General features: G+C 39.4%; 3 protein-coding genes across 7 annotated transcripts; 2 read left to right on the top strand and 1 right to left on the bottom strand.

Moving 5' to 3' along the window:
• The first annotated feature begins 490 nt into the window (after positions 1–490).
• Positions 491–2017, top strand: LOC105699969 (proteasome subunit beta type-6). The gene is made up of 5 exons (XM_012425452.2): positions 491–711; positions 1071–1138; positions 1213–1344; positions 1422–1696; positions 1782–2017. Exons 1-5 carry the CDS (start codon positions 628–630, stop codon positions 1907–1909), a joined length of 687 nt encoding a protein of 228 aa, XP_012280875.1. The 5' UTR covers positions 491–627; the 3' UTR covers positions 1910–2017.
• A 645-nt stretch (positions 2018–2662) lies between these two features.
• Positions 2663–8491, top strand: LOC105699967 (sodium-coupled monocarboxylate transporter 1). The gene is made up of 14 exons (XM_012425448.2): positions 2663–2808; positions 3761–4675; positions 5016–5067; positions 5292–5359; positions 5448–5602; positions 6017–6157; positions 6275–6383; positions 6568–6677; positions 6764–6950; positions 7012–7098; positions 7187–7275; positions 7350–7460; positions 7543–7732; positions 7809–8491. Exons 2-14 carry the CDS (start codon positions 4202–4204, stop codon positions 7878–7880), a joined length of 1845 nt encoding a protein of 614 aa, XP_012280871.1. The 5' UTR covers positions 2663–2808; positions 3761–4201; the 3' UTR covers positions 7881–8491.
• On the bottom strand, positions 8058–26051 carry LOC105699966 (period circadian protein). Of its 5 annotated transcripts, none has more exons than XM_012425444.1 (18): positions 25573–26051; positions 25313–25500; positions 24236–24960; positions 22264–22347; positions 20885–21075; positions 18293–18411; positions 17525–17708; positions 16192–16376; positions 15705–15983; positions 14789–14935; positions 13085–13343; positions 12480–12844; positions 12023–12198; positions 11729–11886; positions 11094–11332; positions 10802–11008; positions 10406–10705; positions 8058–10178 (listed from the first exon to the last, which is right to left on the bottom strand). In XM_012425444.1, exons 3-18 carry the CDS (start codon positions 24859–24861, stop codon positions 10056–10058), a joined length of 3642 nt encoding a protein of 1213 aa, XP_012280867.1. In that variant the 5' UTR covers positions 24862–24960; positions 25313–25500; positions 25573–26051; the 3' UTR covers positions 8058–10055. The 5 variants fall into 5 exon arrangements, with proteins under 5 accessions (XP_012280867.1, XP_023290617.1, XP_023290616.1 ...); XM_023434849.1 differs by having other exon boundaries at positions 8058–10146; XM_023434848.1 differs by having other exon boundaries at positions 13085–13319.
• Positions 26052–26077: the final 26 nt, after the last annotated feature.

The following is a 26077-nucleotide window of genomic DNA, read 5'->3' as shown; positions in this document are numbered from 1 at the left end:
AGCTTTCACCGTTTTTTGCCCCCAAGGGCGGCGCAACGAATTTCTGATAGGAGCTCGCGCATTCGCAATGGCGGTACCATGTACCAGTCGCCATTGGCTCACGTACTCGTGATGGTAATACCATGCGGCAGTTGACCGTGGTGGCTTACCTACGCTTACCGACACTGCTCGCTTTTGATGGTAAGGGAAGATCACTCGTGACGCTCCTTTTGACTTTATCTACTTATCCACTACTATTAAGTATGTACACCGTTATTCATCGATGGTTTCCCCGCGGACCTACTGCCCTCTACAAACGCGCAATGTACTAGCGGCGGGAGCAGCGCGGAATTTAAATCGCCCAAGGAGAAGGGGTCTATTACGTAAAGCATATTGAGCGAAAATGAGTAGCCCACGGTATTACGGAACGTCCTTGGTGGTGAAAATGCGAGACCATTCATATGAATTGGCTCGACACATTTTTGGTGGAATCTCTCGGCCATCTGCAGTCAATTTCGCGATTTCATAGATGGCTCGGAAATACAGCGAGAGTTGTGAATCTTCTTATCACGTAATCACGGCTAATTTATAGACGCCGCCATCACTGTCGTTTGCCGCACTCTGTTTTCAACGAAGCATTTTGACAAGATGGAAGTGTTAAAGAATTCTGTTTCCTTAAATGCGAATAATTATTTGTTGCCAGATTGGCTTAATGCAGCCCAAAGTACAGGGGTAAGTATTACATCTTTTGGCACATCGAAAAAGGGTTTACATCTTCTGACTGCGTTACATTAATTTTGGTTAGGATGATTGTGCAAACTTTTGAACCTAATCGATAGGCGCTGTCACTTTTACACTTAACTCTGTTGTAACGTGATTTTCTATTAGCTCCTAATTACCTTCTCAAAAAGTCCACCTTTCATTATCTGACAACTTCCCAACAATTTTATAGGTTATGTAGAATAACTGTGTCATGACGTTTAAAGGCAATGACTTGACAAATTTTAAGAATAAAAACAGTCTGTTCATGTTTTATGAATCTATAGACTAAGTTCTGCCTACATATTAGACAAATAATTGTGTCTTTACAGACATCGATCATGGCTTGTGAATTTAATGGAGGTGTCGTAATCGGGGCTGATTCTCGTTCTACAACAGGGTAAACATAAATTTCTATGATATGTGACTGTGATTCATTTCGGTATTCGTATACGTTATCATTCCAATTTTTAGGGCCTACGTTGCCAACCGTTATGCAGACAAGCTAACCAGAGTGACCGATCACATATATTGCTGTCGTTCAGGATCCTCAGCAGATACTCAAGCAATTTCTGATATAGTCACCTATCACTTGAGTTTTCACCAGTAGGTTTTCATAGACTTTGGTTCCTTTAATGTTAATTTCTCTTGCTAATGCTTATTCTTAATTATTTATGCATCAGAATGGAGCTTGGAACTGCACCTCTTGTGGAAACTGCAGCAAACGTGTTCCGAGAGCTGTGTTACAATTATCGTGACTCCCTGCTGGCAGGTGTTCTGGTCGCAGGTTGGGATCGTCGCAATGGAGGTCAAGTTTACAGCATTCCTATAGGCGGCATGTGCGTTCGTCAACCGATAGCAATAGGTGGTTCAGGTTCCAGTTATGTTTATGGTTATGTGGATGCACACTACAAGCCAAACATGTCAAAGGACGAGTGCGTTGAATTGATTTCGAACAGTAAGTTTCCCATCACCCTCTCTACTACTTTTTGATCTCTGCTCTCCAAAGTTTTACTTATTACTCAAAATACAATATTTTCCAGCCCTGGCATTAGCAATGTCTCGCGACGGGAGCAGTGGAGGAGTCATACGAATTGGAGTGATTACCGAAGACGGAATCGAACGGCGAACAATTCTAGGAGACAAGCTACCGCAATTTTATGAGGGTTAAAATTGATCATGAACCTCTCCTTGAAATAGAATTACCACGCTTGTTATTTGCGCGTAAGTCTGCTAAGCAGTTCACTTTGCATTTGGTAAATAAAATTAACGAAACTTATTCGTTTCCATACATTACTCATCCTAACGATATCAGATACGTTTTCTTCGATAAGGTGAAGTGAAAATCGACATCTCGCTATTCAATAACTTGAATAGTGAAACATCTTGTGTGAATAAACCCTCTCGAGTCAGTGTTGATCCTTTGATCTCTCGGAAACTGCTTCGACTCGGTGTCAATGGTACTTTTACCACGTAATTTTTTCATTGTACAGTTAAAGGACGTTCGTAATCTGCGTTTCTACCAATCTGTTAGACCTGTCACGTGAAAAATAAAGGCGGGATATGCCTTCATCTTTTATCAGGGAGGGAGTTAACGACTTCCCGACCTTGTAAACAGTTCTTCGCCCATGTTAACGATCCTTTGACCTTGTAAACACCAGCTCGAGACTCGTGTTAACGACACTTTGCCCTTGCAATCGACTCTTCGGCATCCACGATTCTAGACCCACCCGAGCACATGTATATCCGTATTGCCCCGACTATATTTAGGTCGCATTATCCAATTACGAGGCTCGTCGCTCTGCCCGCGATTTTTACCGAGGTACTTAGGTCCATTGTCGAGCTGATGAGAAAATTGTCGCGTGGATACAGCACGCACTACCGCAGTTATGGATAATGGTAGCGGGAAAAGAGACCGACCCCCTTTTGCGACCGCGAGGAAGCCGCAGTCCACGCAGTCGCGATTCGCGTTCCAAGAAGGTGCGAATCGCGCACCACCTCGACTGGTATCGTCTCTTCAGCCTTGAATTCAACTTTTAAACCTGGAAACATTTTCCTCCCACCTTTGAGGTAAGTATTACACATTATGGAAGAAGAAATAAATGGCTACCATGCGCGTCGGAGGTGAAACTTCTTCTTTTTCTTTTTTTTTTAATTTTTATTTCACTGTAAATGGCATTGATTAACCGAGAGAATAAGCTCCTATTTTTTAATATATGAAATTAGAATATCGTGACATAAGTTTCACTTGAAGGAAGGAAAGGACTGGACTGAGTTTTGCGCCAAATACATTGCGTAGCTCAGCTCTCCCGAGGAATTATTTTGCGATTAAAAAAGAGATTCTTAATCGATTATTTATTCCCTTTTTACCGCAGCTTCGGCTTGCCTATATGGTCCTTTAATACGTCACAAGAACTTTACATGCAGTTTAAGTAAAATTTATATCCAAGTGGAGGACGCGATATCGCTCTCGCGCCATCCTACGTGCATTCCCTTTAACTTTCTTAAATATCTTCATTTCTCCTTCCGTTTATCATTAAGCCGCCTTCGGCACGCAACGGGCAACTCTGTGATTAGTCACGTCACTTCAAGTACCATTAATAAATGATAGTGTTTATTTCCCCTTATTGCAACGGCATTTCTCCAGGAATAATATCTTTATCTTCATTGTTCGTCCGATCGTCCTCTGGAGAGTCCGATCTGGAAAATTTCAAAGTGTAACTTCTTTATATGATGGCAATGCATGTAAATTTGCATGTTAATAAAAGTGCATCGAAAAGTCAAACACATTAGTTTCTTTAGTTTAATTTCTTATGGCACAGTAATACACGTAAATTCGCATATCTTGAAAATCGTCCGTTTCGAAAAGTGAAACATTTCATCTTTTCACATTTAATTATTATTTACACGTCCATCTATATAACCATTAAGTCAAGTTGTGCAAGCAATTTCCGTTAATGTTAACACATTGTTCTCTCGGTTAATCACTTTATTAATTATTAACCATAAGTAAAATGCACAGGTGACCCCAGGATCCACCTCTTCGGCAAGCATTCGCCAAAAATGAAGATCACCGCCTGCACGCAGAAGATACTCCATCAAAGAAACTGATATCACAAATCAGTCCAATCGATCCCGTTGCATTTTAATTTCGAGATCATCGATGAAGCTTTGATGAAGAAGATACTCCATCAAGGAAACTGATATCACCAATCGATCCCGTTGCATCTTAATTTCGGGATCATCGATGAAGCTTTGACGGAGAAGATACTCCATCGAGGAAACTAATATCACAAATCAATCCCGTTGCATCTTAATTTCGAGATCATCGATGAAGTTTTGATGGGCAAAACTCGCAACGACTCAAAAAAAAGAATCAAGAGGACACCCCGTTTAAGCAGTGGAAGAGGTCGGTAGAGTTCCTGAAAAGTAACCAGATCGCGAGATTCCTTTCTGCAAAAAGATGGCATCAGATGGTCCAGGTGACGACTTACCTGGGTGGGCACCCGAGGTGCCCTCGGTCCAGGAAGTCGGCAGATCTATGCAGAATTTCGGCACTTACGATTATGCCATTTTCACGGCGATGTTGATGGCCTGCGGCTCCATCGGGGTCTACTTCGGGTTCGTGAAAAAATCCACCGGGGAAGATGAGTACCTGGTCGGTGGAAGAAACATGAAAACCTTCCCCATAAGCTTGAGTCTGATAGCCAGCTTCATTTCCGGAATTTCCCTTCTGGGCACGCCCACGGAAATTTATGTCCATGGCACAGCTTATCTCTTCATAGGGTTCGGGGTCATCATCGTGGGGGTGGTCATGTCCAGGGTGTTTCTTCCCGTTTTTCATGAGCTTAAGCTGACCAGCACTTATCAGTACCTGGAGATGCGGTTTGATAAGAAGATTCGCCTCCTAGGCTCTGTGCTCTTCTCCATCGGTATAGTAAGTGACCTGGCGATGATAGTTAAATATAGTTATCTTTAATACTTTCATTGCCCTTCTGAGTACATTTTCTATGGACCCACTTTCTTATTTGTTTTATTTTAGGCAGTTAATTATTTTGAAAAAAAAAAATGTGAAAATATTTAGAGCGGCACTTCTACACTGAGAGAATAATTTCATTGAACTAAAGGAATACTTTTTAAATTCAAAGAATAATTATTTCACTCTAATAGGAGCTTAACATTTATCTGGTGACCGAAGAGTCCCAGGGAGGTAACGGGGAGTTCATTTGTTATTAATTTCTTACTTGGAGATTTCTGATCGATCGACTCTTTTGCAGATGACGTGGCTCCCGATTGTCATCTACGTGCCAGCTTTAGCTTTCAATCAAGGTAAACCTACGGATTGGAAAAATGTATGAAATTAATTTTGGAACCTTTACAGATCTGTCCGTGAATTTATGGAACGACTCAGTACTACCTTTATACGCGAGATAATAAATTCTCACGATATTTCACTCAAATGTAGTTATTTATACGACACGATCTGCTTCACTGGTTTTACTTTTTTTTTTTCTCTTTTCATGCAATTCTTAACATTTACTTTATTCATACAGTTACCGGAGTCAACGTCCACATCGTCACCCCGTTCGTCTGCATCGTGTGCATCTTTTACACCTGCGTGGTAAATAAAAAATGAAAAAAAGGAATTATTTAGTGTTGCGAAATGTAGGAAGGAATATTTTAGCGTTTACCTAAAGCGTCTGATTTAGGGTGGACTGAGAGCGGTAGTGTGGACCGATTTCGTTCAAGCTTTCATCATGTTCGGAGCCATGCTTTTAGTCGCTATTAAAGGCACTTCCGACCTCGGTGGTCTACAAGTCGTGATTAACAGGAATTTGGAATCTGGAAGGATCGAGTTGCCTTCGTGAGTTTTTTTTTCGATTTTATCCTGATCTTCTTTGTCCATCATTAAGGTGGTGTGAAAGTGGCGTCAAAGAGGTCTCGTTGATGAAACTTTTCTCTAACTGGGTGTACCGAATCGTCTTAGACTTTAAAACGTGAATATGGAAACTATAAGGAAGATCCTGACACCCATGATATTTCAATTTTTTAATAATTTGTTTAATAGCACTGCTAAATGTTTTTTCTAAGAAATGAAATTTCATGGGTGTCAGGATCTTCCTTATAGCCTCCATAATCACATTGTAATGTTTGAAACGATTCAGTACACCCAGTTAGAAGAAAAGTTGCATGAACAATTGATCCCTCGGATGACACTTTCATATCCTCTTAATTGCAAGAATGGAACTTCCATTCATTATTTGGATATCTTTCGAAGGTTTGATTGGAGTCCTTTGACCAGACACACGATGTGGTCTCTTGTGATAGGAGGCTTCGTTCACTGGCTACAGATCTCAGCTATTAATCAAAACATGATTCAGAGATATCTTGCATTGCCCAGCTTAAGATCAGCTCGCACGTACGTTTTAAGATTATAAAGAATCATGCAACTTAGGTCTTATTCGTAACACGTAATGTTAAAGATTAATGCAATTTGATGGAATTTGTTTTTCCCTCATGTGTAACCTTTTTTCAGTGCGCTGTGGTTTTTCATCGTTGGAGTTCTCATTCTGATTGGAATATGTGGTTACGCAGGCCTACTTATTTATGCAACTTACCATGAATGCGATCCCCTCACAACGAAGGTAATGAATATTGAAAATATTTCCTATTTTAAATAATAAAATTAAATCAATTCTATCATTTTTATAGAACTATGTAGCTTGCCAAAGCAAAGGATCAAAATATATCCTGCTCCGAGAATTAGTTGGCACATCAATTGTATCGTGTTCAGAGAACAATGTTTCTAATGATTGTTTTTCTTTGCAGCTTGCTGGAGCAAAAGATCAATTATTACCTCTCTTGGTGATGCATATTCTTGGAGATTTTCCAGGATTGCCAGGACTTTTTGTCGCAGCGGTGTTTAGTGCAGCACTTAGGTACTTCATTCTTCTCATCCGATTAATCTCAAAAGTATTTTCCTCTTCAACAATATAGCGTAATGACTTAAAAATAATATTTGCAGTTCTCTGTCCACTGGATTGAACTCAATGGCTGCTGTTGTGCTCGAAGACTTTATAAAACCATTTCGAAAGACACCCTTTACTCGAAGGGGAGCAGACATATTGATGAAGTTTACAGTTGTCCTTTTGGGAGCACTTTGCGTGGCACTTGTTTTCGTAGTCGAGAGGACTGGATCTCACATCCTGCAGGTAAATAAATCCACCCAGAAAAAATACGATTGACACTGATTTAAATTTCTCCTTGTTAAAGTTATCCATGAGCTTGTCATCGATTACCAGCGGACCATCCTTGGGAATTTTCAGCATGGGTATTCTGCTGCCGTGGGTCAATGCAAAAGTACGAATTAGATATCAATTGTTGAAGAAACTCTGCACTTTCCAGGTTATTCTAATTTATAGTGTTATAAGAATTATATAATACATAGGGTGCTCTTTTCGGTGGCCTCTTTGGACTTGGATTCATGGGGTGGCTCAGCCTCTCCGCAGAAGCTGCAATCACGAGTGGAAAGATCAAGTATTTCCAAAATATAATTGCCACTCCTTGCTTTCTTCAATAGACTCGTTTCTCAACTTTCTTGTATCTTGAAGGTTCATCGAGAAACCAGTCACCACGGAAGGCTGCACGTACAGTTTCCAGCAAGTTGAAAGCTTATTACTTGTCCCACCAGATGCAATTTTAGACGATGAAGATTTAATGTCGTAAGTACTGTAACGTATTTTTGAAAACATACATTTTTACTGGATATCACTGATTGATCCATTGGGAATTCATTTTTTTTAGAGAACCTTGGGCTGTGTATCGTGTCAGTTACCTGTGGTACACCGTCGTGGGAGCATTAGTAACGATGTGCATAGGACTCATAATTAGTTTCATTTCTCCCGACAGTACCGAAAAGTTGGATCCGATGTTAATGGCGCCATTTGTTCGGAAGTATTTAAAGAATCACGACAAAGAGCTGCAGAGAGCCCAAGTAAGCGAACTTTCAGAGTATCTCTACCCATGAATATTTTTATATCTCTTATCATTAACAATAAATCATTTTTTAGGGTTTTAATTCAGACCTAGAGCTTCCAGCAGTAAGTAACGACAGAAACGCGGACAGCGAATCAACCACGTAGTTATGCGAAAAATAAAATGAAATTCAGTTCACGTTGAAGGTCTTCCATTGTATGGTTCCTCTGATGAGTTCGCTAGGTTTTTCTACTATCCATGGATAAATAAGTATACACTGTGCCAGATACTGTGCTCGCTGCATCATCATGAAGACTTAATGGATCGTAGTGATAATTGCAGTATTAATAGGAAAAAAATCTTTATTTCCTATACATAGTGATTTCGGATGTAAACGTAGCAAGGCATGTCAAATGAAAATATTGCAGTGACAGATCGGTAACACGGTGATTGCGCAAGTTCGGTACATCCTCTTGCCGAGTGCTTAGAATTAAAAATCCCATTATTAGAAGGAATCTCGAACACTGACAAGCATGTATAACGACGTCAAACCTATTACAAGACTAAGATATGGAAAACGATGCTCGGTTAATGCGTAAATTACTTATCAACAACTTGTATATGTACATTGAAATTAGACACTATGACATTCCTATGCCGACTACAGGATACCCGTTTATTACTAGAGTCCAAGTACTTTGATACGAGTGACACGATCCGAACATTGCAATTAATCGCAGGACAACATTAAATAAACAGTAATTATTTTTCTTTTCAATTATTCTGCCACTCATTACATATATCAAGTATTACATTTTCCTGTATGAGAGTAGATAAACTCCGATGTTACTCTAAACATGTATAAACAATGGTAATACTTGTGCACTGTCACGAGGACAAGTTAACACCGCACTGATAACAATGTTTATCGTCTCATACAACAAAACATGATGTAGTGTAACTGACATACACAGTTATAGTATGGACACTAAGAAAGAGATGCGTTGAAAGATGTCTAAAAGATGTACTGTATTTGTTCCTGTATATCTGGAGAAATGAAAGTTTAGACATACTTATAGAGTGTAAAGTATAAAACATGAATATCTTAAAAAAGAGAAGAAGAAATGAACATGGTCACATAACATGTACATGGTTATCGGTTCAAAGTTAATAGCTAAAAATGCAGCAATGGTATCATTCCCGAGGTTGGTATTGTTTTGTATAATGTAACGTTCATGCCTCAGGAAAAGATGTTCCTCCCTCGTACAAACGATACAATTGCAAAAGTTTACTTCGATAACCTTTTCAATACTATGGAGATGTAAATCCCAAATAAAATACAGCCAAGAGGCTAGAAGTATTGAAAGTGTTAAAGAATTATTATATCTAATGATCTAAGTATACGTGTATGTAACTATAAATTACTTCAAGAATTATTTATTCAACTTACATATAGCAACAATGTATATTTTAGAGAAAATTCGTCATAAAGAGCATTCTGGTAATAAAGTCAGTTTCTCAAAAATATGGATCTTGTGCTAAAACGACAATTTCTCATCTTAATATGGGAATTCAGAGTATCCAGTTAATTGTCAGACTCTGAGTTTATCTCCAACTATTATTGTGTTTTTTTGTGAGAACAAAGCTTAGTGGTTCCAAACAAAAATTGAAGAAAGTAGGTAATTTCAACAAGCGATAACTATTCTTATTGTACTTGGAAATATCTTCCTTATGATAAAAATATGTTATAGACTAGAATCAGCCCTGAGACTGTGCAAGACATTTGGATTTCTTTTTGTGTCCATTAACTTTACAGTATTTTTCACTTTAGTGTTCTCATATTGTGACCATTCCGATTCCTAACCTAATTTCAAATAACTTTTTCTAAGTACGGTAGCAATTTTAGAAAAATATTTCTTAATATTTGCGTAATGCTGTTTTTGTGGATGTAGAGATACGTGGTCCTTACGTTCATCGGAAGATTGGTCAAGTGATCGAAAGAATCAGGTAAATGAAAAACTAGAATGTAATTAAGAAATATGGTAAACGAGTTTGAGAAAAACCCACAAACTCGTTTTCAAGTCATTTCACGTCGAGCAACTCAGAAGACATTGACATGTCTCTTAAGCACTCATATCTCTTTTCTTAAAGTGGCATCGTAAGTGCGTTTTCCTTATCGTAAAATTCACCCCTTTAAACTTTCGAAAACGAAAAGTTTCACAACTTAATTAGTACAATTCCATGCATATTCATTGTTATACCTAGAAATCAAGAAATGTCTTTACGACAAAATGCTTGGAAAAAATGTTCTTGTCTCAGGCCACTCTACGAGCCCCAAGGGACTACGAAGTAATTTCTTGAACCGATGGCATTCGTACTTTCTTCTCATAAATCATCGCATGTTCCGTACATGAACATCTGTCTTCTTGTGTGCTGTAATGACCAAACTCTGTTCGTCTGTTCATCTTGAAATATATAAGCGGATAAATAATGACATTCACAGTATATTATAAAATTTATATTCCAAAGGTAGGAAACGTCTATGTTTATAACAAATAATCTAGAACAAACCATTACAAAAAGGAGAAAAAAAAGTTTCAGAATTTAGATTTGAAGGCTCCATCGCTTTCAGAAAATAATAGTATTCGAAAATCTGCTGTCTTTTCTCTCGTTTATATACAACTGTCCTTACCAGGGTTACATTTTCGACGCTGCTGTCGCTGTCGCTACTACTTGATGTATTTCCATCCTCCAACATGAGTTTTGTCCCGAAACCATCAAGTTCCAGGTCCGTATAAAGTTGACTGAGTTGGTCGTTCACCAGAAGAGGTTGATTCATGTTCTTCAGGGCATTCTTATCCTTTTGCAGAACTTCATCTATTGCTTTCAAGGGCATCTGGTACTCGTAAATTAGCTGCGGTGTCAAGTCGACACCTTCTAACCAAGACGGCTCTTTTCGCAACATTCCTTGACACGGATGTCTTTTTTCCTTCTGTAATACATTATAATATATATTCTCATTTTCATCAAAATAATAGACAGGTGCATATAAGACACCTAATTTATACAAAGAGATAATTGATATAACCTCCTGCGTTTTTTGATCAGGATTGCAGCTGCTCCCGCTACTCTTATATAGAAAACTACTGTAAATACTGGAAGAACTGGATCCGTCTCCGTTATAATTATTGTGGCGAGGTGGCTTTATATTCACAGGCATAGCAGATTCAACGAGACTGGAGCAACCTCCGTCGACACTGACACATGGCGAAAACATTTCACCAGATGACTGTACCTGCAGCACATCACACGACAATTAAAACTTGTACACATTCCCCAAACTATGTATCACTGAAACGTGCATCTTCTTCAGTATATACCTTCTTTGAGAATTCTGATGCAACGGCAGTACTTCCACGCTCGCCTTTGACACGTGTCGCTTGAATAGTTGGTTCCTTCATCTCCATAGAATTATCAGCAACGGACTCTGAACGATTACACGTTGCTGACGCGTGCTCGGACATTGAAAAAGGCCTGTAGGTTGGAGCAGGAGCACCGATTATAGATGGATAGAACATATCGCCCATTCTATTGGTCACGCATTGAACTGGAACCAACACTGAAGAAACTAGCTATTAGTTTTCTTGCCTAATTTTTGGTAAGAATATAACATTTGCATTCACTCCTTTTGTTACGGTGTTATTTTAATCAGAGAGCTAAAAACCTTTACTGTGCTGTGAATATAGATTCACACGTAGGTATCAGCAATACAAGTCGTCAATTTAAATAAATTGTTTTTTTTTTCTTGACTCTTCAGTTATTTAAACTTTCTTTTTTTTTTAGCATTTATGGTAGAACATATTTCTAATCACCCACTTTTAAATAGTAAATCCTTGGCATATAGAGCTCTGTACCGTCTCGTTCAAATGTATTTGACTCGAAACTCTACCTTATTTCTTTCTATCACTCTTCATTATTTCTATGAAATTCTGTTGACTAGGAAATGTCACTCAACTGTATGGGTTTTGAAGCAGTGCTTGAGCCGATGGACAGGTTGACGAATTTTTGGGAACTGAACCCGTCATGGAGTCCTTAGTTTCAGATACAGGAACATAATAAACTGGTATCATCGAAGGGAATACTGGAAGCCTCGGTAACGCTTGGAAGCATCCTCTGAAAAATAAACGATTTGGATTTATTGAACAAGAACTGAGTACGACACATTGGGCTCCGCTGTTGTCGAACACTTTTCAACCACTGCAATAAATAAATAAGTTGCATAATAATTAGCGTAAATGAATTAACCAACCCATTAGTGGTGATACAAGGTTGAGCAGGTGTTAACGATACCATGGCAGCGATCGGAGCACGCATCGTAACATTTACATTCGATTGACCAAGAGACAGAGTATTGTTCGCAATTGTAGTGTTTATTGATGTAATTCCGGCATTATTAATCCCTAGAGTATCCTCGTGTCTGGCCATCTGTAGGGTAAAACATATTAGATTTTAAGGGTGCCTCTGTTTATCGATTCCTTTTTTTTCACAATCACAACTGAATTGAAAAATCGCAACAAGACAATAAGATTTATTATCTTACTCCTATAAATGGGTGCAGAAAAATCTGGGCTCGTGAATTTAATATCCTGTCTGCAATGTTAAAAATTGGTTTCTAGTACTCATATGTAGCTTTGATAGTTTAGGCACTCATAAATATTCCAAATATACATACTACCATTATGTGTTATATATCATACATAATATACCTTCAAATTTCCAATTTCGCAGCAATGATTTAACCTTCTCTTGGTTCCATGGGGCTGACGAAAGGATTTATCAGCGGTGACCTTTTTCAGAGAATCTTTCAACCTGTTGCTATATTTAATCCTGGACCTTAACTCCTTATGTTTCTGCACCATCAGCTTCTCCATGTCCTCGTTATGCTTGTTGAGCAACGACTTGGTCAACATAGGATGTTTAAAATGTTCAGGCCCCATGTTGTTGATTTTAACAATCAAAGTTTCCTCTCTGCTGGCTGAACTTGTCAGATTATTGGAACCACTGCTTAAACATTCCGTGCTTCCACTGCCACTGATGCCACTTCCATTTGTAGGAGATATACACTTTCGTCCTGACCGATAACAAGCACGAAAGTTAGGTTATATAAATATTCTTTGATTCGCATACGTAACAAAAGGTAAACAATTACCAATTTTTCTTAGAATTTGAAAAATGTTCTCTCAAAATCTTTGCACTTTAAAAAATGATATTAAATAATCTTTAAACTCTTTAGAAGCACTCGTTTATGCTTTTTAGCACTAAGAATTGTTTCAGCATCAACAGTTGTATAAAAAAACATTGTTTCGTTCACCTGCACAAATCGATTGAACTTGTCTACCCTCGTCACTACTGGGGACACTGACAAAAGTGGTGTTTTCTTCATCGCTGCCATAAGTTGCAATGAACGGTGGCTCACTGTTGAAGAACCTCTCGATGTTCTCATTGAAATTGAGCTGGTTATAGCTTGGCAGTGTTTCTGTAGAGCTTTTGCTGTCCTGGTACTCGTGGTGAGGAGACATCTCCCCGATAATGACGCTGTCGTGTTCCTGCAACAAGGGATTGCGTGATCCCTTCACAAGTATATTGTACGAGTTTAGAAATGTATTCCTTTTGACACCGTCATGGAGCTTCGGAGCAGTTGTGATAAGGAACTGTTAATCTCCAGGTGCTGAGAGGTTAGCCAATTTATTTTACAACCCTGCAACAGCATTATACCCAAAATTTCTAAGCACTCTACTCATAATCTACATAATTACCTACATTGTTACCCTGTTCTTAAATTCACTTAACCCTGAGCCTCGCTTAATAATGACAAAATCATGCAAAAAGGATGAAATAAAAAAGCTACGTAATCAAATTTCTTATACCTTTTCGTTCTGTTTTACTGTTCACTTTGGTAAAAACGCATTTTGCGACACAATAATCTTTGGATAAGCTGGACGATGAAGCGATTCCATTTTCGATACATTGTCTGAAGACCGAGAAGATTCGCTTTGTCTGGGGCCCAAATATTTGAAGAATATTTTATTATAAAAAATAAGGTGGAGACTTACCGACGTGCCTACACGGTTTCGAAATTGACGCTATCCTTCACCGTCCCTACAATATTTTCTTTGCCCTCTCGCCGTCGGTGTCTATGTACAAAACAATTTAGTACAGATTTTCCTAGTTTCATGGGAAGCGTAATTCACGTTAAATGGCGCTTCTAAACGCTTAAACGTGATTGTGATAACGCAGCGAGTTGATTCTCTTAATCAGCTGTGACTGCGGATTGAGACAGGTCATGGATTGATATAATTAAATGCTCTCTACTCACCTCTTACATTGTCACTTGTCTCTAAAAACGTTCAAATTGTTCTTAGGCAACAAAACTTATTTTCCCACTTCCAAAAGACAATTTGAAACCAATCGCATTAGCGACGTTTCATTGTATATCCGCAAAAACAATTTGCGATTATTAACGATGATAACCACGTTTTACTCTAATTTTGGCTTTTAAGAATAACGTAGATGTATGATTTCAAATTCTAGCCCGTTTCCTGCTCTCCAAAAACTCTTCCTTAATTCTCCTCGCGTTAAAAAAATGTCACGCTTTCTCGCCGATGAGTGAATAAATCTGACGATCGTTAAAAAAAAAGAAGGTCCAAGCAATCGTTAATTAAATAAAATTAATAAGTATCTACGACCTTATGCACATTTTGAATGAAATATTTAAAGACTCTCTCGTTCCACCCTCGACCAGCTTGAGGCACCATTTCTCTCGGATAAATTCAGTTTATTTCTTTCTTCTTGCAAAATTGCAATTAGCTGGAATTAGCGACTGTGTCGAAGAAACATAAAAATGTTAAGAAGCTGTCGCTGGTCCGCACCGCGGTAAAATGAACAAAAGTACCTTCCGAAACGACTCGTCAAATCAGAGTCGAGTTTACTGCCATTTTCGTAGCGTACTACCAGAGCATGTCTAGTGTAGTAGCGAATGGTGAGTTGTCGATACTAAAACGTAGATTATAGTCACCGAAAAGCTCCTATCGTCTCCTGTAGGATCCTTGACCACCTTCGAGGACTCTACTTCGTGCAACAGCGATTCCATGAAAGAGGCCAAAACGTTGTATCTCGTCGAGGTGTCGAGTTGTTCACCCACCTCGGACACTTTTGAGAAGTTCTGCAAGAGAATGATTCAATTGTCAGATTTCGATAAACTAGGCTTAATTTTCTATGTAATATGTACAGAGCATCAGGGAACTCGGCAGAGTCTCGCGCCATTTTTCTATTATTTTACGTTTATTTCAAATATTAAATGAAAATATGGAAAGAATTAAATTTAGTCCAAACACTAAAATGTTTTAGCTAAATCGCTTTGTCAATTTGAGAAAACATTGCACTGAATAAATCGAACGTTTTGGCTGTAAGTACCAGATTAGTTTAATATTTAGTGTGACCTACCACAATATTTGATGCGATCAACCAAAGAATTTAATCACGTCAACCAAATAGTTGTTTGTCGGTATAATAACCATACTCTATGAATGAACCAACAAAAAGTTGTACCCTTTCGACCAAATAGTTTTCTGCGTGTATACGAAAATGAAGAACTGAACAAATTATAAGATACACTGATAACACTGCCCATGTAAATCTACATTCTCAGTCGTTGATTATTTCGATGCCACAATAAATTCCAGTTAAAAGTAAATTGTCCCTGTAACATCACATTCAGCATCTGAGTTAAGTTAAAGAAAACTATAATGTAATGTTGCATCTAATTCAAGTTAAATCCCACTAATACGGTAGATATACAATGTTACGTATACTTGAACATGGCCTAATTTGCAATCTTTCCATTTTACGTCTTTCTATGTAAACCTTCATTTATGAGGTATACAAAAATGTATGTAAATTTCCATGGATTTTTATAAGTGCAAGAAGTGTACCTCTCTCAAAAGGGTTCGAATCTCCTCCTCGATAGCTTCGTTCCTCTCGGCAAGTTTTTCTCTGAGAGTAAAGGGCTCGTCGCGGTTTGGCTCTTTCGAAAGCTGATCATTCATCTCAGGACCCTCGAGGACCCTGTGTTGACCTACGACAAACTCTATTTTTTTTGTCCAAGGATTGATAAAGGACGACCAATGTGTCTCGAGTGTCACGTAGTCACCGTTCCGTCCTGCGAATCGGTATGGTTTCGACCTGAAGGAAGAGCCCTCCATTTTGGTCACCTGTATTTAGAAAAAATCCCCAGGCAAGGTCAAATCAGGTGAGTCACTCTCGGGTTTCTCGCAACGAGGATCGAGTGCAATTTACCCTAGACTTTCCGCGCCTTTTCTCAATTAATCGATCTCAGCTTTGAATTTCAGAAAGAGAGAGAGTACATATGACCATGGGGCCAAAAGTCCACTGTAAATCGCTAGACGGATCGATGCTCACAGTCTCGTGGATTTCTTTGATGATCGGTACGTCCTCGGGGTGGTAGAAGTCGAAAAGAGATCGTCCAACCATGTCCTGGGGGAGGTGCCCCAGGTACCGGGCCACGTCGGGGTCAACGTAAGAGATGCGCCAGGTCGCGGAATGGCGTCTCGTCAATTTCGAGGAAATCGATGTCTCTTCTGGCGCTAAGGTGTGGCAAGAAAACGAACATCAGCGATAACTTCTATCAGGATGCAATCTAATACAATGGTTGCTAGCTTTTGCCTCGGTTATGCACGGCCGTTTATTCCCAATCAGCCCTTGATCGGTAGATCGATCATTGATAAGACTTTGTATTCCGGCTTATCATCCCCGAGAACCCCAGAGTACAAAAAATTAGCCCACAGGTACACCCATAAGTACCCGATCCAAGACCGGACACACGCTCGCACACTGAGAAAAAAGAGTAGTTGAGCGAAACAAATGTACACGAAAAAAAAAGTATATATATATATATATATAAAATTATACATTTGCACTTTCAGCAAAGGACAGCATTGCTGATAAAGTTTTGCTCTTACTGCAGGAATAATCGCATCAACGACAAAAAATGAAGTACCACTGGTGTAGTCGGTGATGACAAGTTAAACGTCGTGGCGATGAAAAAGTTACGCAATTAATTGCTCGTTTTGTAACATTTTACGTTTCTAATCAATTACCGTCAATTAGTCACCTGGTCTTGAAATCAGAATCCAATCGGAAGATACACGCTCGAAATGTCTTTTTTATGTAACATCGTTACCTCTAAAATTACCGAGGATTACCCAACGAGAAACTCAACAGGGAAGAATCCTTCCTTGACCTTTTACCGAGAGCGAGCTTAACGACTTCGCGATTAATACATTGTCAAAAATCAGCCGCACCTAAAAATCAAAATTATGCAAATTTGACAACTACACATATCGTTTAATATAATATTTTCAGCATAGCTGTTTTTAAAACCAAACTTGAACCCCTGTGTCTTTACATTATCCTACCTCAATATTATCCTAACGGTGCAATTAATTATTACAATATGTACCATCGAGACTATACCGGCGACGATAAAAGAAAAAATAATATAAAAGTAGGAATAAAAATAACATAGGTATTTAAAAAATGTATGACAACAAGACGACATCGTTAGCCTCCGATTTGCAGGATTATCATTTTCAGGTGTCGCGATTCCTTTTCGACGAGTATCGTTCGCTCGCTTCTTCCTAGATTACCGATGAATAATTTACCATTTTTACAGAGTACTCGAAGATCGGGGCAGCTGATAAGTCATCAGCAGCTCTCGCGAGTAAAGACGTACCCTTGGACCCCTTATCCTCGCGGGTGATTTGATGCCGAAGAGAGTCCTTGTCCCTGGGTTGGGCAAAGTCGGCGAAGGGTCGTCCTGTCCAGGAGTCTCTCGCGAATCCTAAAGCTCTGCCTAGGGAGGAGGTCGTGCACAGGACGAGACCGTCCTGCATCGATACGACCGTGCAAAACCTCTCCTGGGGGAAGATATACCGAATCGATTAAATCGGAAAAGGTCGATCGGTCGGCCGAAAGAGAAGGAAAGTCGTAAGCTCGAAGGAAAACGGTGTTTATACGTGTATACGAGAGTCGACACGAAATCTCGATTAGCTTCTAGGCATTTCCCTCCGAGGGTCTCAGAGCGAAGAATCGGGCAGGTTCTTCGGCGCGTTTTTTCAACGGAGAACAATGCCCACTGTAGGTGCGCAAGACCCGAGGGATCGCCGATTTTCTGGAAGTAGGTCCTTTGTAAGGAGGATAAGGGAGCTAGGTTGTTCGTTATTGATATGGAGAGGTCATTCTATGTATATATAGACCGTGAAAATATTGATAAAACTTTTCACCAAACTGGGTGGACCGAATCGTTGGAAACTTTAACCCGTTAATTATGGAGGCCCTAAGACTCCGAGGATGACTCGAGGGTCCTCGAGAGTCCTGCCCTCGCGTCAGGACCGAGGACGACGCGCGTCTCTGGATGGAGAAATCCGACCAGTGTTCCTTTTTCTTATGGCTTTACCCCAATCCTTGGCGTACCAGTGGATACATCCAGGTTGATACTAACATCTTGAAAGCTGGACTCGTCTTGAGCATTGGTTCGCGGACCGAGTCCTGCGCCAGGACCGGACCATGTCTCCCCTTTTCGTTCTCCAGGATCCTCGGCGTCGACCAACTCTACAACTGCTACTTTATCATATACTCGTCAACAAACCATACTCTTGATAAATTGTCTAAGGACTACCCCCTTCACTCTTTCAATGATTAATTCTCGTTTTCCGTATTTCTTGGTTCCTTTCATGCTTTCGGGGGAAACTCAGTGACCTCTGGCTTCCGGTCCAAGATGGGAGAGACGCGAGTGGACGCTGGCAAATTTTCGCACCCCCGGGCGCGATATCGATGGCCTTATCGTGACCATGGCAGACCCGAAAGTCGTTTGGTCGGTCGGCAGCCCGAAGAGCCTCCTTGTGACGAGAGAGAAGAGGATGCCCCTCTGTCTCTCTCACTCTTTTTCTCGATCCGATCACCTAGGCAATTGTTTACTCCTTCGATCATTCCAACAATGCACCCCACGACCTCCATCTTTGAATCGATGATCGACCAATCAATGATTAGCGAATATTTCGATCGAATGACCTATCTGCTCTCGAGTATCAAACTCGTTGAGTTCGACTTTATGTGGTTAAGGTGATACGAAAGTGGCGTCAATGAGGAAACAATGAAATTCTTCTCCAAGCTGGGTATACCGGATTGTTTAAAACTTGACAATGTGAATATGGAGGCTATAAGGATGGTTCTGACACCCATAAATTTTCAACTTTTTGAAAACTTGCTTATAGACATTTTCAAATCTTTTTTATAAAAAATGAAATTTCACGAGTGTCAGGACCTTCCTTATAACCTCCATGTTCACGTTGTGAAGTTTGAAATGATTCGGTACACCCAGCTTGTAGAAAAGTTTCATGAACGCATCCCCTTAAGGTGATATAAAAGTGGCATCTGAGAGATCAATCGTTTATGAAACTTTTCTCCGAGCTGAATGTACCGAATCGTTTGAAACTTTACAACGTGAATATGGGCGATATAAAGCAGGTCCCGACACTCATGAAATTTGATTTTCTACGAACAATTTAAAAAATGTCTATAAACAAATTTTCCAACAATTGAAATTCCATGGGTGTCAGAACCTTCCTTCTAGTCTCGATTCTTTTTCTGCGTGCAGGGAATGATACCTACCGATTTCATTGATGACAAATTAGGAATCCAGAAATGGATATTAACGATTCCAATTTCAAGCCAGGCCTGAATCGATCGATCGGCGGAATTAAAAGTGTCGGCGAATAATTGCGTAAACACGAGGTTACATAAGTAAGCGGTATATATTTTCAGGTAACAACGACACAATTATGGCTCGCTGGGAGCACAGGAGGGTTATCTCGGAATTATGTAAAACAGACGGACGGGCGTCTAAAACGACAGATTTAATTGGCTAGGTCAATTTAAAGCGACTCCACCTTTATCGACTGCATCAATTCATCCGTTACGAAACTTCTCGATAGGGGATCATGGCAATACAATCGCAATAAATATCTTCGTTTAATTCAGTTATTGCTTATCAGTACCAAAACAATTATGAATGCATGGTGCACGAAAAAAAAAAGGAAAATTAAACAAAAATACCGTTTCAAAATTACCGTTCATGATGGGTTGAGAAAAAAAAAAATTATTTTCCAGGAGAGATTAACTACGTGCAGAAATTTACGTATTTCATGACAAAGAAATTCCTCAGTCCAGTTATTGTATCAGGGTAAAGATAAATAAAAAAAAAAAATTATAAATGCAGGGGGCACCGAAAATAAAATGAAATAAAATTAAATAAATCAGGGCGTACATGTTCGTGTTCGTTCGATTTGGTAATCATATACCGGTATGAAAATAATTAATGCATAAATGCGATAATAATTACAGGTTCATGGTGCATGAAAAAATGTAACTAAATGAAATTAAGTGAATATCGTAGCGTGCAACATTATGGATAAATGGAATCATGCAAATTTCTCTCCTAGGGCGAGTGGAATTTCCTATCATCTCCAGGAATTTTATCATAGGGTCAACGCAACTTGAAACGTCCCGTTTATTTTTTATATGTTTATCGAATTTTACCCGCGTTGGAAATAAAATTGAGATCGACGAGTGACTCCGGTCTGCTCATGGGAGTGAATTGCCAGGGTAAAAACGGCATCGATACCTCGGCTCGTATCGAGGTGTCCACATTTATCAATCAGTGTTAAAAAAACTCCGAATCAAACAATGTCCTTCGACCAGCCCCTCGCGAGGAGCAAACTAGACTTTTTCAAATTTTCATCGACAATTATGCTCGGAAAACTCTCATTCTTCTTCCCTCTCCCTCCAAAACTTCTCGTCAGTTCTACTAAAATGACTAAATGTATTAATATTAATATTAGAATGACATAACAAAATTAATATAAATAGATGCACCGACAGAAGAGTTAAAGCTTCTGACGAGAGATTTTGGAAAAAAAAAAAGAGGAATTCCATCTGAGGTGCGACTTTAAGGGGGCTTGACTTCGCGTTAAGGTCCTTTCACACCAGCGCCATGCACTTGCACTTCCTCCCTAAATCTGAAAGAGGAACTAACCTGCATAATGTTGCACAGTATTCGACGGTGCATTTGTGTCTGCATAGGATGGCAATTGCACCGCAGCATCCGACTGTTGCCCTGTATTTGTGAGGATCAATTCCGATTCGACATTCTCGGCCGAAGTCGTCTTCGACTTCTTCTTTTTGTGCTCCTTGTCCTTCCTTTTGCTGCCAGACTGCAAAGCCTCCCTGGTGGATTAAAGATATTTAATTAATGTCATTAAATAATTAATAACAAATCTAGTCTAATTCACCAGATTATACGGTTGTCCATCAACTCATGAATAACGCAAAGAGGCAGAAATCAGAATCTACTATTGCCAAATCATGGCATTGCAAAATATTGTTACGCAATATCCGCGTCTGTGATTTTCGATGTGCATTTATTGACAGAAGAAACCACGAGGAGACAAAAAGAAAGGTCTGGGATACTGCTAGCCTTCGAATATTATCACAACATGCCGAGCGATAACGATATAATTAAAAAAGAAAGGCCACTTTCATAATTACGGAGACAATTATCAATCACGTGGCGATGCGCAGCGTGGCAGTCTCTCTTATATAAAATGAAATGATCGTTTAAAAATTAATTGGAACATAAATATAAATAGACTTCCAGGTAACAATAGTTTCCCTCATTTCACGGATGCGAAGGTAGATCGAATGTTTCTTATTAAGATTCAGCCACGGCTTAATTTTTAAATCGACAAAACAGGGCCGTTATTTTTTAATTTTCATTTGGGTCTTATTATCTTTTATTTTTTCAAGTTGTTCTTTTATTTTTTTTTCTTTCTAAATACATATTGAATCTGTTAATGGCTAAGATTAGAACCTAGCAACATTGTTACGGTTGCAAGGCACGTGGCAAGTCGTGTGCAAGCAACGGAGGGAGTAATGCGTGCCCTGATTACATGTACTTACATTTCTATTTATTCCAGTGTGGCGTAAATGTATATAAATATATCTTCCGTAGAAGTAAATAATAGTGAGTCAAGTTTTAAGAAACTTCAACAAATATTTCAACGGCACAAAATCAGGCAACGAAAAAAAAAATAAATAAATAAACACCTCCAAATCGGCGGAAGCTAAATTTAAAACTATTTACCTGTAACGTACAAATATGTACACGAGATAAAAATTGCTCGCAAGAAATGAAAATTCGTAAATTTTGCCGCGAATAATTTGGAATACAGATTTCGGATGAAAAAGATGTCGCGAAGAAAAAATAAATCGTAATCTTTGCCACGTCCAATTTAAGATAAAAATTCAGATCAGATGCGTAAAATTCGTTGCGCACGATTTAAGGTAAAAATTTCGATAAAAATCGTGAAGTCCGAACTAATTGGACAGGATTTTTTAGACTCATTAAATAATTACCGGGATTCAAATAAAGAGGGAAGCCCATCGCAGTAGCCGCTGCTTTCAGATTGGTTGTTGTGCCTCGACACCGAACTTTCGCTGCTAAAAACAGAAAGATTACACAAATATTAGAATTCAACAGATGAAAGCATTCCTGAAAATAGCGAGGGAAAACCTGGGTTTCAATTCAGGACGAGGGTTGGCATTTGTGAAAGGGAAAAAAAAAAATATCCTAATACTAAATGTCGCTGGACTTTCATAACTTCACGTAGAGACACGTGCTCGTATATACGTCGGAACGTTGCAAAATTCCCCGGAACGAATTCACGTGGCCTGGAAGAAAACGATTCGATTCACATGTTTACCAAACGTGACTTCAAGATCCTTACAAGGGAAGTAATGCCTTTCACTGTCCCCTCTACCTAAGTATTCTATAAGGTGATATGAGAAACTGTACAAGCAACATTACATAGTGATACGTGTACTATCAGTATAGTGATAAGTAGTAGTATACTGACATGAGTAGAATTAAATTAGAGATAAAAATGAATATACAAATTTTTCGACGGATAAACAATACGTTTTATTTTAAACGTTATTCCAGAAGGGCATTTCTCATAATTAGAAAGCAAATCGTTAATAGAAGTGATATCGAAATAACAACTCTTGCTTACTAAAATTGAAGAAAATCAATTATAAAACAGTTAAGATAATTTCAGGCAACGTTTTAACAATTTGTTTTTCTTTTTTTTTTTTGTTTAATTCACCTGTTACATTGGCGCATCAAATTTTCCTCCCACAGGAAAAAGATATGTACATAAAGTATATGACAAAAAAGTAATGAAATATGCCGAGAGAAAAAAGAAAAAGGAAGAGGTAAAATGTTTTACAACGTAGCGAGGAGTTTTTTCGGCTTAGTAAGCCGATTAAATGAATAATACTTTTTATAGCTTTTCGAGAGAAAACTTGGATTTTCATCCTCGCGAGTCTTCTATTATTTGTCTGAATTATGGTCGGTATAAAAGTAATCGTCGTCGATATGTTGCTATTTGTAGACCAGAAGAGAGAACTCTGCCAATCAAATGTACATCTAATTAATTCCGTTTGTTGAAAGCATTCAGTCGTGGGCATTGTATCCGAGTAAGGAGGGTTCCATTGAGCATTTATATAATCTGTGATTCAGGGGAAAGGTTGAGGAGGATACTATAATGAGGGAGGATTGTTAACAGGTTTGTCCTTCCTCGTGTTCACTCCACCTTTTTATAGCGACTCATTATTTCTTCAAAACTTCATGTCGATTTAATTGTACCTTCGCATATTTTAAGGTCTCGCGAAGTAACAATTAACTTACAAGTAAATATTGTTTAAAATGTTCTTGATTAAAAATGGTGCATGATGAATTAGCAGCGAGTAAAACAACTAACATATAAACTCCGTAATTATTTAAAACTCAAGAAAAAGTATTTAGTTTCCAAATGTACGTTACAGAACCCCCTTTAGCAATCGCATAATCCTAATCATAGGAAGACATCGAGCAATGAGATGCGTTATTACGTAGACATCTTTTAAATACGCCCATTCAATAAATCATTACAAAATAAAATTCATAAACTACAGCGCAATATCTCGAAAAAAAATAGACCCAACAGTAGATAACTGAAGGGGTAGGAACTGCTTCACATCTTTTCCGAAAGTACAAAAATCACGATTCGCTCCACCACAAACTCCCCGTTAACAATTGAATATTCGTAATCATTCATCGACACGAAGAGCACATCAAATATTTACACTCCCAGTAGCATAAAAAAGAGAAACCAAGAGCACTCTTCTCCTCCCGAAGCACCAAAAAGCAGAAAAGAAACTCCATAACGATTCCTTCCACCACAGACTCGCTCTACAATCGCATAATACTAATCATTCATCAACATCGAGAGTACATCCTCCGTTACATAAAGAAAAGAAAGAAAAAGAGCCGAGGTCAGCTGCTCACCTCTGCGATTGGCTGTTGCTGCTGTTAGAGTAGGCCGAGTCGGATACTTTGGCGTTACCATCGAATTCCTCGATTTTCCTCGCTACGACGTCGGGGGAGGACCTCAGGTGAGCAAGTGCCTCGGTCATGTCGAGTGCACTATCACGGTTATCACTGGCTGCACCGATAAGCCTACACCTTCGCGAATCCACCGAAAAATCCCAGACGGTTCGCTCAGTCTTCGAGGAAGACGAGTCGACGAGGAGGACGCTTCTCGAGGAGCGTCTCGAGCATATGGTCGAGTTAAAAAGCGAGAAAATTAAAGTACTTGGGAAATCCTTAAATGCTATTCCAGCTCGGCCGCAGATATCGCCGATTAGTTGTGCACCCGTGTCGAGTATATCGAGAATTGGCAGTATCGGCGCATTGGACGCCTGTTCCCCTCTGTGGTACTCGACGCAGTATACAGAGAATTCCGCCATCACGCAGCTCGCCACGTGAGTCGGTGCTCCCACTTTTTCTGGCGATAATATCCTTGCGAATCGGCGCCCCTCTTCGGCCAGTAAATGCGATTCGACCGGCAGAACGGGCCGAGCCTTCCTCGGCTTCTGATGTCCCCTCTCCCGAGACATGTATTTATTTTTCATATTTCATGTAACACTCGTATAGGCTTTCGTTTCTTCATATTATATTCTCTTCTACGTTCCATCTTCTAAGTGTTGCCAGCTGCTGCTCCGAATACAGAACTGATAACAAAGAAATGAATTAATCACAGTTGCACTCGTAGCTTAACATGCCTTTCTCGAGGTCTACAGAGACCCGCACCGATTTCCTTTTATCATTTACCCTTATTTGCTGTTTTCAATCACCTAAATATTGATTACACGGAGAAATTAGAAAACCTTCTTCTAAAGAAAAAGAGCTCGTACACCCGCGATCTAAAATACAAGGTACTAAACAAAGTGCTGTACACTCATGCCATGTATTATCTACACCCTAGACTCGACACATCGACAATACTCAACGGGAAATGATAAGAATCGAGGAAGTATGTACAAGGATCATCGGAGGTTCTTAAGCTTGATAAAAGTTTATTACCAAAAACCGGTAGAAAAACGGAACAGTCGTTACTCTATGTATGTACAGGGATGTACTTATGGAGGTCTAAGCATTCTCTTTGGCAGGGTCACTGGAAAAGAGCGTTTCCCGTTTTGTAAGAAACGGAAACGCGATATCACAGTCATCGCAGGTACAGTGGTTGGGGTGACGGAATGATCATCAGAGTCCTGAAAGAAGAAAATTGTACACATGAGGCCTCGGAGATCTCCTGAGAAATGAGTCGGGATAGTTCGAGCTACCTTAAGAAATACGTAAGCAGTGTCCCCTCGTTTATATCCTAGAGGAATATCGTGTACCCGAGAACTCTCGGCAAGTCTGTTACAGTCTCCTGGTGTGCGCTCAAAATCAGTTCGGTCAAGGCCTATTTAGATTCCCGGGTGCGGCGATCAGTGTGTCGGTCGTGGACCGTAAAAAGAGACGGGAGTAATGACAAGTCGGCAAGTATATCGATGTAGTATTATTGATATTCACTGGAAAGATACACGAAGTGCTCATACCTCGCGACAAATGCAGCTCTAACTCGACTCGACCGAAGACTAATATCCATATTCGTACCTCACATTTATTATTAAATATACCTCTCTTATCCACTTAAGACGCTACGGATAAAAGACGTACTTTAACGATAAAACTGAGGAATGAGTACAGACATATGGCAGACTGCACGCTGAAAATACAGACAGCCAGCACGCATTTATCTCCCCACGCAAAACAATGAAGTAAACGCCTGTCCCATGTGCGTAG

Source organism: Orussus abietinus, unplaced genomic scaffold (genome assembly GCF_000612105.2).
Source record: "Orussus abietinus isolate OABI.00-Male unplaced genomic scaffold, Oabi_2.0 scaffold76, whole genome shotgun sequence".
Lineage (NCBI taxonomy): Eukaryota > Metazoa > Arthropoda > Insecta > Hymenoptera > Orussidae > Orussus > Orussus abietinus.
The sequence above is the reverse complement of the archived record's forward strand: the minus strand, read 5'-3'. Positions and strand labels throughout refer to the sequence as shown.

Excerpts from the sequence above, each read along its gene's own strand:
- LOC105699966 (XM_012425444.1), bottom strand. The coding sequence starts at position 24,861 with ATGAAAAATAAATACATGTCTCGGGAGAGGGGACATCAGAAGCCGAGG. Across the intron at positions 16,377-17,524 it reads CGAGGATAAGGGGTCCAAGG|CGCCAGAAGAGACATCGATT; the intron begins GTACGTCTTTAC and ends GCCACACCTTAG. Across the intron at positions 13,344-14,788 it reads GAGACGATAGGAGCTTTTCG|GGATCACGCAATCCCTTGTT; the intron begins GTGACTATAATC and ends ATACTTGTGAAG.
- LOC105699967 (XM_012425448.2), top strand. The coding sequence starts at position 4,202 with ATGGCATCAGATGGTCCAGGTGACGACTTACCTGGGTGGGCACCCGAG. Across the intron at positions 5,360-5,447 it reads GCATCTTTTACACCTGCGTG|GGTGGACTGAGAGCGGTAGT; the intron begins GTAAATAAAAAA and ends CGTCTGATTTAG. Across the intron at positions 7,276-7,349 it reads ATCACGAGTGGAAAGATCAA|GTTCATCGAGAAACCAGTCA; the intron begins GTATTTCCAAAA and ends TGTATCTTGAAG.
- LOC105699969 (XM_012425452.2), top strand. The coding sequence starts at position 628 with ATGGAAGTGTTAAAGAATTCTGTTTCCTTAAATGCGAATAATTATTTG. Across the intron at positions 712-1,070 it reads ATGCAGCCCAAAGTACAGGG|ACATCGATCATGGCTTGTGA; the intron begins GTAAGTATTACA and ends GTGTCTTTACAG. Across the intron at positions 1,345-1,421 it reads TATCACTTGAGTTTTCACCA|AATGGAGCTTGGAACTGCAC; the intron begins GTAGGTTTTCAT and ends TTTATGCATCAG.